This window comes from Glycine max, chromosome 20, assembly GCF_000004515.6.
Source record: "Glycine max cultivar Williams 82 chromosome 20, Glycine_max_v4.0, whole genome shotgun sequence".
NCBI classification, from domain to species: domain Eukaryota; kingdom Viridiplantae; phylum Streptophyta; class Magnoliopsida; order Fabales; family Fabaceae; genus Glycine; species Glycine max.
Window position 1 is genome coordinate 40,439,490 of NC_038256.2, and position 18,530 is coordinate 40,458,019.

General features: G+C 28.6%; 1 protein-coding gene across 1 annotated transcript; it reads right to left on the reverse strand.

Moving 5' to 3' along the window:
• Positions 1–11,107: 11,107 nt before the first annotated feature.
• LOC100799041 (trihelix transcription factor GT-2) lies at positions 11,108–14,555 on the reverse strand. The gene is made up of 2 exons (XM_006606101.4): positions 14,034–14,555; positions 11,108–13,235 (listed from the first exon to the last, which is right to left on the reverse strand). The coding sequence occupies exons 1-2, from the start codon at positions 14,339–14,341 to the stop codon at positions 11,651–11,653; spliced, it is 1,893 nt and encodes a 630-aa protein (XP_006606164.1). The 5' UTR covers positions 14,342–14,555; the 3' UTR covers positions 11,108–11,650.
• Positions 14,556–18,530: the final 3,975 nt, after the last annotated feature.

Consider the following 18,530-nt stretch of genomic DNA (forward strand, 5'->3'; position numbering starts at 1 on the left):
TTCAAACCTCACCTCTAAAATTTTGTAATATATAATAAAATCTCATATTTTTCTTTTATCTCTGACTTCTAAATTCACCGATGGATAGTTTTGAATACTATATTATTTATTTTTCGCTTTTATTAGGTAAAATGAAGTTTTTAATCCTTGTATTATCAACTTTTAAATTCTACTACATTATTTATTTGTGTATATATTTTTAAATTAAAAAAAATTATTCATTTTTTGTTTTTACCTGTATTTAATTTTTGTTTATAAAGCACTAAAATGTTTTTTTTTACTGCAAGCACTAAAGTGTTAATACAAGGTTGGTAAAAAAATGTTAATACACGAAAATAACATTACTTTTTTAAAAAAAAACTGGTTACGTGACTACATTATTTAATGCGTAATCCTGTCCTTATTATAGCTTTATTCCAAGACATTAGTAGGAAACTTTTCAAATAAAAGTGAATATTCCACTTTCTTGGTCTAGAATCCAATGAAATCATGTGATGATTTTTTTCCTTTCATCTCTGTTTTTTTAAAGAGAAATAAGGTAGACAAACTAAAAGTATAAGTAAAAATAGTTAAGAAATAGGATAGAAAAGAAATGTCTTTTGATTAAAGAAAAACAGAGAAGAAATGAGTAAAATAAGTAAAAAATAATATAGATCTGAACAATTTTAAAATTAATTCCCCACAAAATCTTTTCCACCAAATAAGCCTAACAATTTTCATTTACTCCTTTCATCTAATTTCTTACCTATCAAATAGATACTCAGTTTCTCGACAGCCCATTTATATATTGCCATTGGGTGAGCTTTTATCTTTCTAGATTGAGAATATACATATAAGAATATAAATATATATTTATATTTAATTTAACAAAAAAATTATAACATCTTTTTAAATTAATAATAATTACACATATTTTCTTATATATATTTACACATATTTTATTACTATCCGAGCATAAGTCTTATTTGTACAATGACTCTCTTAGGCCCAAACAATCTTGGGGCACTCTAAAACCATAAGTGTTGCCCAAAATCAATATTATTACTAGGAAAGTTAACCCTAGTAGATATGCACACATGCGCGTGTGCATATACATACACGCTTGTTTTAGCTATTTGAATTTTTGTGTGGGTATTAATTTACATGTTTTTAAAATCGTTTCTCAATGTCAAACATATGTTGTTGAAAGTAATATTTATTACTTTTGTATCAAACATAATTTTAGAGGGTACTCACCGGCTTTTCAAACATGCACTTATTAATCTATTGTTGGGAAGGACACACACGCACAAACACAATTTAACAATTAATTATCTATTTATTGGTTTGAATTATTTGGATATTTTTTTGTAGGTGCTTGTTATGTTCTTGTTAGGATGGATCTAGCATCTAGGGATCTTCATGGTCAATTATTATCAATTGTTTAGCATCAATATTAGGGCTATAAAAATATATTCCTTTTGGGAGCTCAACCAATCAATGAAAATTTTTTAATATTAATTTTAGTCTTGATTTCTTTTCTTACCCTAAATTTAGAAAGTAATAACTTTTAGTGGCAGTTAATTTATTGCTAAGTGTATCAATTTTATCACAAGTAATAAAGATTAAAATGAAAGTCCAAGTTTCAAATTCACATAGACTTTGGTTGTACTTAAGTGATGCAAGTCCAATTATTAAGCAATGAAAAGTAGTAAAAGAGAAAAAAAAAGATAAATAATTGTGAGTGTGAAAATTAGGGGTAAAAGAAAAGAAGAAAGATAACAAGAAAAATAAATAATAGTTTAAATGTGAAACGATGAAGTTAAAATGCAATAATGTCGGATGACTAATAGCAAGAAAATGGGAAATGACTAAAAGAGAGAGGGTTTCCCCTAAGGAATAGGCTCGAGCTTTGGATAGCTCTAAGACTCGCTGTCTATTTTCCTTCTACTTCATACTCCTTTATAGGCCTAAGGTAGCTTACTTTCCACACTGACCTTGTGCTTAGCGCGGGCTTTCGCGCTAAGTGTGCATCTGGGTTTCCTCGTGGGCCTTCTCGCACTAAGCCTAAGTTGCGCACTGAGCGAAATTACACGCTAAGCCTGAACTTGTCCGTTAAGCGAGAGTGTGCGCTAAGCTTGGATTGCACGTTGAGCATGTTGTCCAATTCTTCTTCAATGTTTTTTCTTCCAAATTTTTCATCAATTTCCTCTAAAGTGCTTGAAATCTTTTTCTTTTGACTCCAGCTAATAAAAAATGAGAAAGAAGTTAATTTCTTTGTTATTTCATTAAAATCAATAATAAAGTGAAGAAATTATTATTCTTATTAATCAAAATTGACTATCAAATTAACTCAGATTTTGCGATTATCAACGACCTAACATCAATTAATAGTATTTTCTCTGAGAGTTAGGTTATGAAAAGGGTTACCCATAGACTAGATTGAGATGTAATACTAAAAATGATAAGAGAAGTAAGTCGTCAAAGGAAAAATATATGATTATTGTTAGATCAGTGTGAATAGAATAAAAGTCATCATGGACTTCAACTCTTAAAGAGGTGACAAACTCATAATTTTAAAAATTGAACTGGTGATTGACCCAATAAAAACATTGGATTACTGGGTCAATGATCAATCTAATGGATCACTAATTGACTAGCATGACCTGATCTTTAATTAAAAAAATTATACCCAACTTTAATTGATCCACATGAACTAGCATGTTTCTTCGATTGGGCAAGACCCAATTCAGGTTCATGGATCACTAATTTAATCGCAAATCTGATCATATTGTATCGAGTTACACTAGATTCAATACATGATTGATCCAATAGGTAACTTCCGATTCACATTTGAACAAGTTCTACTAGTCAGGTCAGTCCAGATTTTAAAATATTAAACAAATTGATAATATTAAAAATCTCACATATATCAACATATGTGACAATTTTTTATTTGTTTAAAAGACAAATGCGTGCTTATATTCTCGTGACATACTCACAAAACAAACCTACATAATTTTCATAATTTCACTATATAGTCATTATTAAGGAAGTCAGGCCTAAGTAGTCTCCCAAGACATAATGAACAAATGTTCAAATTTTTGTCAAGATATATTAATATTTAATGCATCATCCAATACTTGAGGTGTGGGGGGGGGGGGGGAAGAGTATGTAACCAACATATAACACAACTACTTACAGCGAAGGTGCATGTGATCAACACACAAAACATCTTTGATAATGAACGAGTATATGGTTGATTTCTAAACACTACTGTTTGAAAAAGATCTAAGGGGGTGTTTGGTTTGGTTGTTTTTTGTTTTCATTTTCACTGAAAATAGAAAACGGTGATGAAAATGTGTTTGGTTGGATTTCTGAAAACATTTTCAGTGAAAATGAAAACAGGAAACAAGCAGAAAATGAAAACAATAAATTTTCGTTTTCAGTGTTTTCAGTTGAAAACAGAAACCTCATTTCGATTAAAATGAAATTGCGGTGACAATGAATGTAATTTTAAGCAAATCTAAAAATACAAAAAGACAAGAAGTCAATATATCATAAATTTTCAGTATTTTTATTTCATGAAAACAGAAAACAAGAAGTCAAATCAAACATGTTTTTAGAATTCAAATCTTTTAAAAATGAAAACAGTTTTTAGAAAATGAAAACAGAAAATGAAAATGTAAACCAAACACACCCTAAGAGTGTGTGTTTGGATGTAATAATTTAAAATTCTGAGAAATTTTAAATTTAAAGAATTTCAAATATTTTAATTGAAATTCTTTTATTTTTAAAATTTTATGTTTGGATAAAAAAAATTAAAATTATGAGGATGAAAAAAATGAATGAAAAAAAAAGAAAAGATATGATTGGTGTGCTAATTATACATGTTCTTCTACGCTCACACCCGATCGATGTTCCATGAGGTCAAATGGTGTTTTTTGAAGAAGACAGTAAGAAAAGAATTTCAATTTCTCATCTTTTAGAAGGAAATTGAAATTCCAAATTTTAGTTGTTTAAAATTATGTTTTAAAATTCTAAAATTTTAAATTCTTCACAAAAAAACATCCCAACAATGAAGTCTAAATTACAGAAATTCAAATTTTCTAATAAATTACTTTTCTCAATTAAAATTCTTTATTCAAACGCAGTCTAATCAATTTGTAAACAAATGTTGCCGGATTAATCTCCAAGTTGTAGCCACGGTTTCATTACAATGAACAAGGTAGCACGACTCCCTCAAAGGTACCTATATGGTCTTCGGATGACTAAGGACCACAAGAATCAGCTAGTCAAAACATAAATTAATTCACATTAATGCTTCAAGTGGGAGAAACATTTAAAAACAAATTGCATTTAAACAATGCAAGTCATATCGCTTTGATTTTGTTTGAAGCCCCTGCTTTAAAATTCAACTAAAATATAGGTGTTATGTTATCTGGAATCTGTACCATATATACAGTAGCAACTATATACGAGTATAAATAAAATTGGATCTATCTCCAGAGAACCTTAGAGGAACAATGCTTGGAACAAACTTCTTTTAAATAATTCAATAGCCACTAATTAAATAGGGTAACGATCTCAATCCTAAAGATTTTGGATTAATTTCAGTGGATTAATCTCAAGTTAAATGTGGACAATTTCTTCAAAGAGAAAAAGAAGACCTAAGAGGTAAAATCCATAGGTTTCGTGTAAGACCTATACATACATTTAGCCAGCACTTTGTCAAATTGGATTGGCTCCATAAATTATGGGTTCAATTACTTAAGATAGAAAGTCAAATTAACAATTTATATGTTGCCACTTAGGACGCATGCGAGAGTCGTTTGAAAAGGATGCATATCATTAAGAGATTTTAAAACAAATAGATTTGCTTTAAGTTGTTGTTATCATACATTTAGACTATCAATTTTTCTAAGATGATGCAATTTCGATACCTTAGTATAGACTATAGTAGTTTATAAACAACTAACTAGAAAAATATTGATAAACACGCGCACGACTTTGATTCTGACATAAATGGATATAATTTTTTCAAATTGGACAAGATTGAAGGTAGAAGCATCAAGCCCAAAATCAGATGCCTTTGCAGTTCCACTAAGGTATAATTTATACGGATATATTGTGGTCCAACAGTGATATGATCAGCTTCTCAAGACACCAAATTGAGGTATGTGTCTAGGTTTATATCTTTTGGCAGAATCTGGTAATCACTTGACAAAACTAGAGAAAAGACGCGTGTCCCTTTCATTAACATTAGCTATATATATCATCATTAGTCACTAAGTAATCTTTTTCAAGGTCACAAAATCGTCGTTTTGTCAAGTAATGGGAGAATTTCAAAGCTTAATAAAACAGAATGTGAACACACTTTAGGGGCACTAATACTAATCACGACTTTGGGATCTATAAGTAAGCAAGGATTATGTTTAATAAAGTATGTCTTGATTATCTGAAAACGACACATGTTTTAATATATTTTTTTATAATGATAAGATATATATGGGTTTTAATATTAAATCAATTGGTGCGTTGGCTTTATTTTAATATCATCAATTTTGACGTAACTTGATTTTTTTAAAATGATAAAAACATGACAAATCATAAATATTAAGTAACAACGACATTATAGCAGCTATTTTCGAATTTCTTTTACCAAAGTCGTGAACATTAAACATGATTTAACATGTTCTTTAATTTAATTCAATTTTGGGCTTGACATAAACTTGTGATTATTATTTTTAAATAATATTGAGTTATATTCATGATATAAGATTTAACAAACAAAGTAAAGAAAAAAATAGTATAAAAACTTAGGGCTCGAATAACAACTTTAGAAGTTATTCTTTTTATTCATGATCGACTTCACTTAAAAAAAAAAAATCATCCATTACAATTTCAAGTTAATAATTTTGAAAAAAAAAATTACTTAAATAGATAGTCTTGAACTATGATCACGATTTAACTTTAATCAGGTTCAAAACACCAACAGACACCCTGAAACACAACATTTTAACACATTATTCAAATGGACCAAACCACAACATAACAAAACAGATGATGAACAGGACACGGTTTTTCCCCTTTTGAATAAAGAACTAAACCGAATAAAATGAGCAGAAATATTATTAGGTAAAACCTCTAAAATCAAGTTATACATAAATTGTATTCTATATTTGGATACCTGTACTAAAAACAAGCCAGTGTTAAAAGTGTGCATATAGGTGGCAGGGATGTAAGTGAATGTACTTAATATGCCAATCCGTCCGATCTAATTTAATTCAATTAAATTTTTTTAAGTTGAATCGAGTTATTGAATTTAATTGATTTTATTTTAATGAATCTAATTAAAATTAAATTCGATAACAGATTTAGAGTTTTTAGATTCGGCAAAAACTCAATTCAACCAGCATACAGTAAACAAATTATAGTAAAATACTAATTATATACTAAATAGTAAATATTAATATACAAAACCTAAAGTAAGTACTCATACAGATTTTGTTCATCTTTTTGTTATTATATAGTTTAAGAGTTTTTTGTTTTTATGCTTTAATTATTTTGAATTGTAGAATAATGTTATGTTTTATGAATATCATGAGAGTTGTTAAATCGGTTATGAGTTTTATATTTTATTATTATGAATGAGTTACTTAAATTGATGAGAAGGTTTATAGTTTCTTTTTCTATTCAAAAAGTTATTGTAAAATTGGTTTTTAAAAATATCTCTTACTATTTTTGATTCAAAAAGTTATTGTAAAATTGGTTTTTAAAAATATCTCTTACTATTTTTGAGTTTGAGAATTTTTTTTAAGACTATGTGAGAATTTTTTAGTAGTCCAACCCAATGACCAACCTAATTCAATCCATTTAAAGTTGTGTTTGATTGGATTGAGTTGAAAAAAAATAAAAAAAAATACAATCCAATTAAATTTAATTGGATTAGGTTAAAAATGGATAAAACTCAACTCAATCTAAACCACTTACACAACCCTATCTAGGTGGCAGACATAGATAATAGAGGATGCAAAATTTCTTTGGACTAGTAAAATCAAAAGTACTAAAATAATATCATATTTTTTATTGCTGTGTGGTTCATGAATCTTGTTACATGTTTAGGAATCTATATCGATGACATAAAAATAGTCACAAACTACAAACTGAACAAAAAATTGATTCTTTTTTTAATATGTTTGAATGATCTTTTTTCTCAAATCTATCAGTTTGGTTTAATTTGCGATTAGTATTTTTAAAATTGAACCAAATCATAACACTTATATTAATTTAATGTCATGTGTTTTACATACATATCACTTGAGTTTTATAATATTTTGTAGTGTTATGTATATGAAACTTATATAATATATATCATTTTCTTTTTTAGATGACTTTTTTAAGATATGTTTAGTTTAAAATAAATGAAAATTTAACATATTCTTATTATAGAAATTTTAACGTATTAATAAGTTTCATAGATTCTTATTAACAATTTTTTAAATGTAATTTAATTCAAAAGATGAAAAATATATATATAAATTTTAATGAAATAATATTTTATTAAAAATTACAAAAATCAAATAGAATCAAATCACCAAATATTAATTTATTTTAATTTAAATTTTATTTTAAATAAAAATGGAACCACATATATTTAGTTTAAATAACTTTTTAATGAATAATCCAACGAGCCATCAACCCGTAATTCTTTTGCCGGCTCCGGCCTTTGCTCCTTTTACTTCGTCGGGGCCGGCCTATTAACCCGCGTAATTCTTTTGCCGGGTCAATTTCAAGTATATTATACTTATTCTTGTTTTTAAATACTACAATTGTTTTTCTTTCAGATAAGTTTATTCATATAACTAGTCTAGAGTTTGATGGTGAGTATGTATACTTTTCGAAATCATAATATTATATAGTGTTAACTTGCTGTAAAAAAAAACGTAAGTATTAACTAAGACACAATAAATTGATCAAACTAAGCCCCTCTATAAATCTTAATGAACAATAGTCGGAAAGTAGACTTTTTTTTTTTTACTGGATTGAAAGTAGACTATTTAGTTATGGTAAAACTTTTAGAAGTACTCCCAAGTACGGTGAAAAGCACTTTGTTAACCTCACTTGGGAAGTTATAAATTGATCAAACTATTTCATTGCTTTTCAATTCCTTTCATGTATAAAGAGAAAATCACCAAATACTAGACAACATAGAGAAACAAACATATCATATGAGTCTACTTCAAAAACATAAGGTTTGTAAATATACCGATAAACTATGTTTTCCTTTTAATTTTTTACAGGATCACCAAAGTTTATTCAAACTAACATTGTTATGAGATTTAAGGTCATTTGAGGTAGTTGTGAGTTTTTTTTTAAATGTGATTTCCAAAACATGTTTTGATAAAAAAAAAAAAAAGAATTGAAATAGTTTTTAACATAATTTCAAAACACTTTTTATATTTATTTTCAAAACAAACAAAAAAACAATTTATTAATTTAGTTTTTAAGTTTTTTTTAAAAAAAACATACCCGATTTTTACAATTGACAACTATCCTTTTTATTACAATTATCATTGACATCATTATCAATAGTTTAATACTACCACAATCATTATTGATATCATCACCATAAATGCATTATAACCACCGTCACCATACTAGCATTATCACTATCAACCATTACTATCAACATTAACATTGTTATCACCTGCATCGTTGTCATAATTGTTATCATTGTTGATATTGTCACCACCTCGCAATCTCAGTCTTAAACTAACTTAAATAAGATAGAAATTTTTTAAAAATGAGTTTATTTTTTAGAGAAAAAGGGTTATACATTTATAGTATAATAATAGCTTGTTAACTCTTAAAAAAATGGTGATTTGTGATGGAATAACATTACAAAATTAAAAATAACAATGTAAATTGTTATTTTGAAATTAAAAAAAAACAAATTAAATTTAAAAAACTAAAAAATGGTCATTGGTTTTAAAATTTTTAAAACTTATAGTATTCCCCCTGAACTCATAATTCAGCAAAAAAATAATATTATATATTAGATTTTAATATAAGTAAACCTAATTAATTTTTTCTTATTTAATGTTATATCATACTTAAAATATCATTCATTTGATTCTAATTTTATTTTTAGTGACTCTTTTTTATTTATAATAGTAAATTTCAGTGAGATCATTTTAGAAATAACTTAATTTTTTTATTTGAGATTAGAAAAATTAAATAATCTCAATTTAACTTTTTAACTAATGTAAAATTAGTTATTTTTATCTGTATATAAGTAAAAAGTAAGTATTAAAAATCACCCCAAACTTGCTAATTAGCTGTTTCTAAACTTTTAGGTGTGCCTTCACCATCTACTTGTTCTTTGTTGATCACTCGTGGGGACATTGAAATTGTTTATCACCCACAATTATAAGCAACTTTACTTGTAAAAGTTTCAACTTCAACTCGAATATAGTCACGTGTAGAGTTATATATAATATTGACTCAGATAGTTTATTTTATTGGTAACAAAATGTATATATATATATATATATATATATATATATATATATATATATATATATATATATATGTTTTCTGAAAAAATACGCAAATCCTTTTCTATGTGCTCCTGAGATATATCTTGTTAATCAAGGGATAATAGAAATCATAAATATTATTTACTTAATCGTTGTTTGTTCCTTATGTTTTACGGTGAATAGTAGCATTTTCAACCCCCGCACGGGCGCAATAATGAACTTGTTGATCGATCTGGAGAATCCCAATATTATAATTGAATAGCTTAATTAATTTTGAGAGCACATGAGTCATAAGATTCCTCCCTGTGGTACCTGAACATGATGGCTCTTGCAAAGTTGTCATGTTGTAGCAAGTAGCTAGAAAGATGGGAAGAGGAGAATGGAGAGGGTGCTGAGTGCTGACACTACTTTTATAATATAATAAATAAAAGCGGTATTAGTTTTTAATTTTATACAGGAATTAATATTATTCCTTTATATATACAAAGTTACAAACCCTAGCTCGCACATACTAATTTTTTAAAGGGTTGGTTTTTACTGTATTATCGTGAATACTGTAACAGGTCAAAATTAAAATTTTATTAAAAAAATTATTTTATGAAAATAATTCGATACTTATTTTCTAAGTAATTTAATTAAAACGTTAATATGATGTATTTAATGTTTCTACACTATATCTGTACGAGCATATAATAGAGAAAAAAAAACCTTTTGATGATAGAATTATTATATGAATGTAGTGGATTTTGTTAAATTATTAAAAACAATATTTAAGATATCGATAAAAAAAAAGCAACAAATATTAAAATAAATATGGTAAAAAAACATTGATAATATTTAAAAAATTCAATTTGACTCTCCATTTATTTTTACCTTTCATTAAATATTTTTGCATATAGATTAAAAAATATAATAAATACGTTGTTTTAAAATTTATTAATATAATATCAATTTATTTTATATAATTTCCTTGCAAATTTTTTTTGTAAATTAAAAATAATAATTATATATTATTTCTTCTTGAAGATGATAGTATATAATTGAAAATTAATAATTAATATTATTTTAAAGTTTTAAATTAAGATGTTTTTTATCAACAAGTTGTTGATTTTAAGTGACGTTGAAGTTGATTCTTTTAATTTAAAAAATCCCATATGCCAATCTTAAAAATATTTCACACCAATAATATGCGATAAAAAAAATTAAGATTTTTTTTAAAAGTAATAATTAAACTGAATGAATAAGTCTTTAATTGACAATACAACAATGTAAGTTGTAGAACATTAATTGACAACAATAGACACCTGACCAAGCTAATCCCACATTTAATGTGCCCTATCTTTTGTCACTAAACCACTTTCCCCTCTCAACAAACTCAACATTTTTCTCTGAGGTTACAGCATTACATGAGTTGTAAAGTCAACGGTGAAAAAATAGCAAATTTCTCCTACTAGCTAGCTGGAGTATATACTACTATTAAACTATCTCACACAACTGATTAAAACTTGGAAGAAGAAGAAAAATTGAAAGCAGCACCACACAGTGATTCCGTGATATATAATGAAAGTAAAGGAAAATTACTAGAGTTTGCATATGACTTTATTTTTATTAAACTGCTATGGGACCTCATGTCATCTTCAATTTACACTTTACACATAAATTTATGAGCGCTAAAACATGTACACCCACTATAGCTAGCTTATGCTTTGCTGGCCCATGTGAACTGTTCTTTCTTAGTGTTAACGATCTCTGATCCCAGTTCATGGCGACCGGAATGTGACCCACAACTCCAATGATCTGCTTTTAAGCTGGCCCATGATCAGAAAGTGTGTCAGATAGGTACCTTGTGCTTCTGCTTCTGCACCACCATGCTTTTAGATGGGTCATTATTAAAGAATTGAATTTTATATATAGTGCAGGTGTTTGTGGCATATCATGCCCTTTAGTGATGAGTATCTGCTACCAGAACCTTAATTTCAGTGACATCTCCTAACCCCAATTTGGAAAAATTAAAATCAAATTAAAAATAAAAATAATTAAAATCCATCCCCCAGAAGAAGAAGAAATAATATTAAAATTAAAATTAAAATTAAGACTCTCCTTCCAATCAGAAACTTCCTTATCTTGTCTCATTCAACGGTGTCCACTGAAGAAAGTTTATTTGTCGCAATCTCATAACGGTTACCTCCTTCATCTTCCACACTCTCTAGATCTCCCTCTTCATTTTCATCATCATCTTCTTCTTCTTCCTCCTCCTCTCTTTCTTTTCTTTCACTATTATTGTTCTCCTTGGCTGCACCTTGTTCATATTGAGTGGGAGGTCTCCATTGCTGCTCCGGTTGCACCATCAATGGCTCCATCATCTCATGTGGCTTCATGTTGTGGAACGAAGCGCCAAAGGGGTTCTGAGTAGTCTTGCTCTTTTCTTTGTATAGAGCTTCAAGTTCATGAAAATAAGGACATGTCTTACTATCCTCGCGCCTTTGCTTGTTGCTCTCTTTGACCTTCTTGAAGTACTTGTTGATGTTCTCCCATTTCTCTTTGCACCTCTTGGCACTTCTGTTGTACCCTAGTCTCAGCATTCCTGCTGATATATCCTCCCAGAATGGAGCCTTTGGCCCATTTTCTTGGTACTTTGCTTCAAGACTCGTCCTCAATCTTATCAAAGCATGAACTTCTGTCTTTGGCCACCTAGAAGAAGATAAAGAGCTCAATGAAGAAGGAGTAGTAGTAACAGCTGTAGTAGCAATAGCAGTAGCAGCAACGACAGTAGTAGGAGTAGCAGCAGCAACAACACTGTGACCATTATTCATTTTCTGAATTTCAATGTTGTTATTATTTGACATCATCAGTGGTTGTGGAGCTTGTTGTGGTGGTGGTTGTACTTGTTGTGGAAGTGGTTGTTGAAGGAAATTGGCACCAGCTTTTGTTGTGGTGGAATTTTGGTGTTGACCAGATAACTGTTGCAAAAAAGCAATAACTGCTGCATTTTTTGCTGCTGCGGTTGATCTTTCTTGGACAAGAAGTTCGTGTTCTCTATTGATCCTTGCCATTTCTTGGATCCTCCAAGCCTCTTGTTGCGCCACTTGTTCTCTCTCCCTATTGTCAATGGCTTCGAGGAACCTCTTCTGCATTTCCTCTTGCTTGGCCAAGACTTGCCTCGTGAGCCTCCTGAAGTAGTCCTTCCACTTTCTCTTCTTACGGTACTTCTCTTCCAAGTCCTCATCCGAGGCCGTGGACGAAGAGGTTGAAGTGGTGGAGAAGAGGTTGTTCATGTTGAGCAAAGAGTAATTGGGGATGTTGCTGTTGTTGTTGGATTGTGGAGGGTTTTTAGGGTTGGTTGCTACTGTTGGAGAAGTGATGGTAGTTGTGGTGGTGGCATGGGTTGGTGGTTGTGGTGAAGGTGATATGATTGTAGGGTTTGTGGATGGAACAGTGGTGGTGACATAAGAGATTGCTGTTGTGTCACTAGGCCTTGTTGGGGGTGGTAATGTTATTATGTTTGTTGTTGTTGCCAAAGTGGGTTGTGGTTTTGGAGAGTAAGAGACTGTGAATTGGTTCTCGAGGGCTTGTAATTGATCAAAAAACTTGTAGGTTTTTCCCTCGTGTTTCCCACTTCTGCTCTCTTTGGTTCTTTTGTGGTACTTGTATACATTCTCGAATTTCTCCTTGCACTTCTTTGCGCTTCGGTGGTAACCCAGTTCTGATAGTTTCCTATACACATATATAATATAGAGAGAGAAGAAAGAAAGAAAATGATCAAATTTTATCATCATCATCATCATATATATATGTATAGATCCATTGAAAATTGGAAATAGTGAAAATAAAACGAAAAATAAAGCTACTTCTTTTCACGTAAAGAAAGGTAAGAATTTAGACGGTTTTGCCGTACTAATAAAAACACGATGGTAGTTTAATACCTATAAGAGTACTGAATAAGACGTACGCAAACCAATCAACTGAAGGGATGAAGCCAAGAAATTAAGAAGATAAACTCAACAAAATTTGATTGAGCAAATCCTGCCGAATAAATATTTAACTCATCACAACATGATTCATTGCAACTATATATGGACTCGCGAAGGATATGCTTTCATAACACAAGATTCAGTTAGAAGAATTTCAGCAGAATGATTTGAATGATATATTGGTAATCTTATTACAAACGGGACTCTAGGAGGAATATGATTAATTAATTACTATATATCTTATATATGTATGATTGAAAATATAAATAAATTATAAGGTACCCCCGCTCCCTCCCTCCTAATTGATTCATTAAAATAAAATAAAAAATCAACTGACAGCAAATGGTTTTCACAAAGTGATTGGTTTGGAAATTGAAAAGGAAATCATAAATCTTCATGCATGATGTCGAAGAAGCTAGCAAGACAAAGAGAAAAGAAAAGCAGCATAGACAAAGGAGGAGGAGAAGCTGACACATCAACACAAAAACCAGAAAATAAACATACATGAATAGTGAATTTATGCGTATATATGTGTGTGTACCTTGCAACTTCTTCCCAGAGTGGACCCTTAAGACTTGAATCTCGAAACACAGCATCCATATCGGACCTTATCTTCAAGAGAGCCAAAGTTTCTTGGCGGGGCCATCTGTTTCCACCGCATAATGAGTTGTTGTTACTGTTGATCTTATTGTCACCTTCTTCTTCTTCTTCTCCTTCTTCTCCCTTATTATTATTCTCTTCTTCACCGGAATTTGCATCCATCATAATCACCTCGCCACCGTCATGCGCCGCCACAGCCTCACCGGACGACGTTTCCATGACTGTGGTAGTGTCTCCAATTAGCTCCATAGATAGAGAGATAGAGAGAGATGTCCCTACCTAGCTAGCTAGGTAAGCAATATTACAGCTTGAGAAAGAAAAAAAAAAGGGAATATATCAGAAAACAAAGGGAATTGTATAGTCTCTCAGGGGGTTTTATTATGCGGATGGAGAAGGGGATGCTGTGGAGGGATCTGTCAATTTCATCATAGAAAAATGGAAATATTAGCCTTTAATTCAGCCTCACTTAACTTTTTCTTGCTGTATGTGTGTATGGTTATTATTGTTCTTATTATTTTATTTTTCTTCATTAGGGTTGTGTGGAATCTTCGTATATTTTTTATTTTTTCATTTTTCATGGTTCTCTCTTATGTGTGTCATACGTAAGTGCTGGAAAAAGCAAAAGAAAAGCTAAGGGATAAATTATAACATGGATCCTTTAAAGGGGAAAAAAAATAATGATAAAAATAGAAAAGATAATAATAATATTAATATTGTTAATATTAATCATTTTTTCTATACGTATATGATATATATTTTTGAAAAAAATTAATATATGTAGTAGTGGGAACAGCCTGCAGATAGGGACGGTGTAGATGATAAGTTGGGCCATATGTAGGGCAGTTTTGCTTATTGGGGGCTTTTGGATTTCAGTGGCAAAAGATAATTTGAAATTACCTGATTGCCCCTTGAGATGGATATCATTGACCTTTAATTAATCATACAACTCTCAATCGCAAGTTTCCTTTAACAACGGTATAATGACCTTAGCCTTCAGGGGATACTTTCAATTGTTTTTGTACTTATCATTAGGTGCTTTTACCACATCCTATAATGCCTATGAAATTGAATTAAATATGTCTAAACCTAATATCTTATAATTTATATCTAGAATAGTCTCTTATGATTGTTAAGTTTTCTAAACTAATTAAAATTAATCCATAGTAACATTATTAACTTATTCATACTTTCCTCGGTTTAACAAATTATTTATGAATGAATTTCTTACAAATAGATTAACTTAATTTTTACAAATTTATTTTTGGAAATATTTAAAAAATATTAATTTTCTTACAAATATTTTAATTTTGATTAAATTCAAGTTTGTAATTAATTAAGAAATTAATACTAATTTTGTGTTAATAGCAGGTATTTTTTTCCTTTTGTAAAGATTACTAATTAAAATCTATTTCATATTTTAGTAAATACTTTCAATCATTTAAGAAAGTAAATATTAAATAATTTTTATTTTTGTTTCTTTATCTATAATATTTAAAGGACATGCATTCGTTAGTATTTTACTAATTTTGATCTAGTTAGTTGATACTGATGAGATGAATTAATTACTTTTTGTTAGATAGATCGTAGATGTAGGTCACTTTGTGAAGACAAAGACCATTTATGAAGGGAAGTAACCGGTGGCAAATTCAGTTAGCTACGACCTAACACAATAAATAGAATGAATTTTTCGATAACTAAAAATCTTCTAACTCCACAAGTTTCACCAATTATTAAAATTTTTATTAGGGACCATGGGCAACGGTGTGTACAATATGAGGTGACTGTACGTCCAATGGTTATCACTAACTATATAGAGTTATTGAGTCAATTCTTCCCTTTTCTTCTTCAATGTGAATAAATGTCCAATTAGATATTAGATGTAAAAGAGGAGAAGGTGATAAAGTGAGCTTTATTTTTATAATTTGTATTTTTTTGGATCTAAGACTTCACCATTAACTTGTAATGACCCCACAACGTGCTTCAACGTGGTGGACTTTAATTATGAGCCAATATTATTTTATTTGGCATTTTACCTGAAAAGAAAATTGTATGCTTTCAGAATTTGAACTTGAATCGAAATGACCATTTTGTTCAGTTAGTCTTCTATCCAAGTAACGACCAAGTATACAAATGTACTAATATTTCTAAATTTAGAAAGAAAAAATAGAAATAAAAATATTAAATTATGAAAATATATAGTTCTTTTATGGACGAAAATATATAGTTAGTTAACGAATTTCAAATGAAAATATTTAAAATCGTAAAAATACATACATAATTAATTTTAAAAATAGATTAAAAATATATAACACGTATCATTCCATAAGAAAAATATACTAGAAAAATTAAGCCACTTTTAAAAATATTTTAATTTAAAATATATAAATAGCTATTATATCAATTTTCATTTATTAAAATCTATAATTTGTCTTTTAATTATAATAAAATATTATCAATTTCATGAGTTTATAAATGAGAATTAACCTAATTAATGATACATAACTCTTAAAAGTATGAAATCGAATATTTACTTTGTTTAATTGATATAAGATTATAAGGTATTAAAAGTAAAAAAAATAAAAAAAATTAGGTGTTGAAATATAAGTGTGAGATAAAATTTCACATCGGATAAAAAGAATGAAAATGTTAATATGATATAAGTGAGAAGAAAATTTATAAATTTATTAAATCTTAAAATTTTGAGTTAAAGTGTGATGTAAAATATATTTATATGATTGTGGATAATTTATTGATGTAAATATGTTTGGTGTACCGCATATATGTGTATTATATGCATACGAAGAATTGCGAAACAAAAAATCATTAGAACTCAATTATTGAATGGATGACAAATGGATCAAGGTAAGATATAATGCCAAAGAGTGGGACCCGAATAGTTCATTATTTACAAGTGCATTCATCACCATTAGTATGCTTTCTTTCCTTCTCTCTTTATTTTTAATAGCTTTCTTTTAAGTTATTATTATACCGCCGCAGTAGAATATGTTCATAGCACATATAATTTAAGAGGGAAAAGAGAAAGTAAAAGGATAAGATAAGCTAGAAAATTAAAAGGGTACGTTAGTACTTCATGTTGAAGAGTGGGGGTTGTAGGGGGAGAAAGTAGGTAAACATCTATCAAATGATGCAAGGTGTGACACCGTGTAAAAATTATTGCGGTATATATTATATAATGAATTATACTACTATATGGTTAAATAATTGAGAAGTGAGAGAGAGAGATCCCATTTCCTTTGTTTATGTACATTTTTTTATACGTATGCATGTTAGCTGGTTTGTTTCGTATTGTCGACCCGATTGTGCGCTGTAAATACACAAAAAGAAAAGTTCCATACCCAATATTATTCCTTGTGGCTTTCCCTCTCAATATATTACACCTTGTTTTATCTTTGAACTACCTGCATTATGCATGCATATGAAACATTAATTGATGGTAAGGAATCTACTAAAGTTTCGTGGCAGCCAAAAAGAATACATAAATCATAATAATATGAATGAACCATAGAAAAAAAAAAGTGGGGGTTTAGGCAGAGAAATTAATTTTAGTCGCAAGTGTGATAATAACATTCATCCCAACACATCAAATAATGGCATGGATGGAATATAAACGAAAATTATAATCAAGAAATCAACAAAACAATAAATGACATAAAGACATTATTTTCTGTTAAAAACAAAATATCAAACATAATATTTAAAAGAATATTATTTTAGAATTTAATTAAAATATACTATAGTTAACAGTTTTTCACCAAAACAAGTTATCTACTCTCATATTTTAGAATTTAATTAAAATATACTATAGTTAAAAGTTTTTTAGAATTCAATCATGGATTGTCATATAATTAAAAATTAGTTATTTTTATAATAATAACTTTAAATTTCATATTTAAAGTTATTAATTTGTTAACAATCTTTGAAAACTAAACTATATATGTTAACTAAAGTTGAGTGTTTAATTTTGAAAAATAATTTTATTTCAATTTACTCATTCTTAATGCGTCATGTAATTAAACATATCACATTTTGTTATTGTTTTTATCCTTTTTTATTGAAATTATACTTATTAATTAAATTTAGTCAATTTTAATTTTTTAGTTGTTGACACAAAATTTCATGTTATTATTATTATTATTATTATTTAATAATGATGTTTGTGTGCGCGCTATTACTTATAAAAATATCTATAAAATATATAAATAACAAAAGTTATTTTTATTTTTACTTATTATTTAATTCTTTATATATTTTTTCTTTTCAGATATATACAAAAATCTACTATATATACCACTCATTTTGTTAATAATTAGATGAAATTTTGGGTGAGAGAACATTACAAGCACTAAATGCCAACAATTAAAATTAAGAAAACTATAATTAAACGCAAATTAAAAATACAAAGACTTAACCATGTAAA

Coding starts and splice junctions, on each gene's coding strand:
- LOC100799041 (XM_006606101.4), bottom strand. CDS start 14,341: ATGGAGCTAATTGGAGACACTACCACAGTCATGGAAACGTCGTCCGGT. Junction 13,236..14,033: donor CTCTGGGAAGAAGTTGCAAG/GTACACACACAT, acceptor ATATGTGTATAG/GAAACTATCAGAACTGGGTT.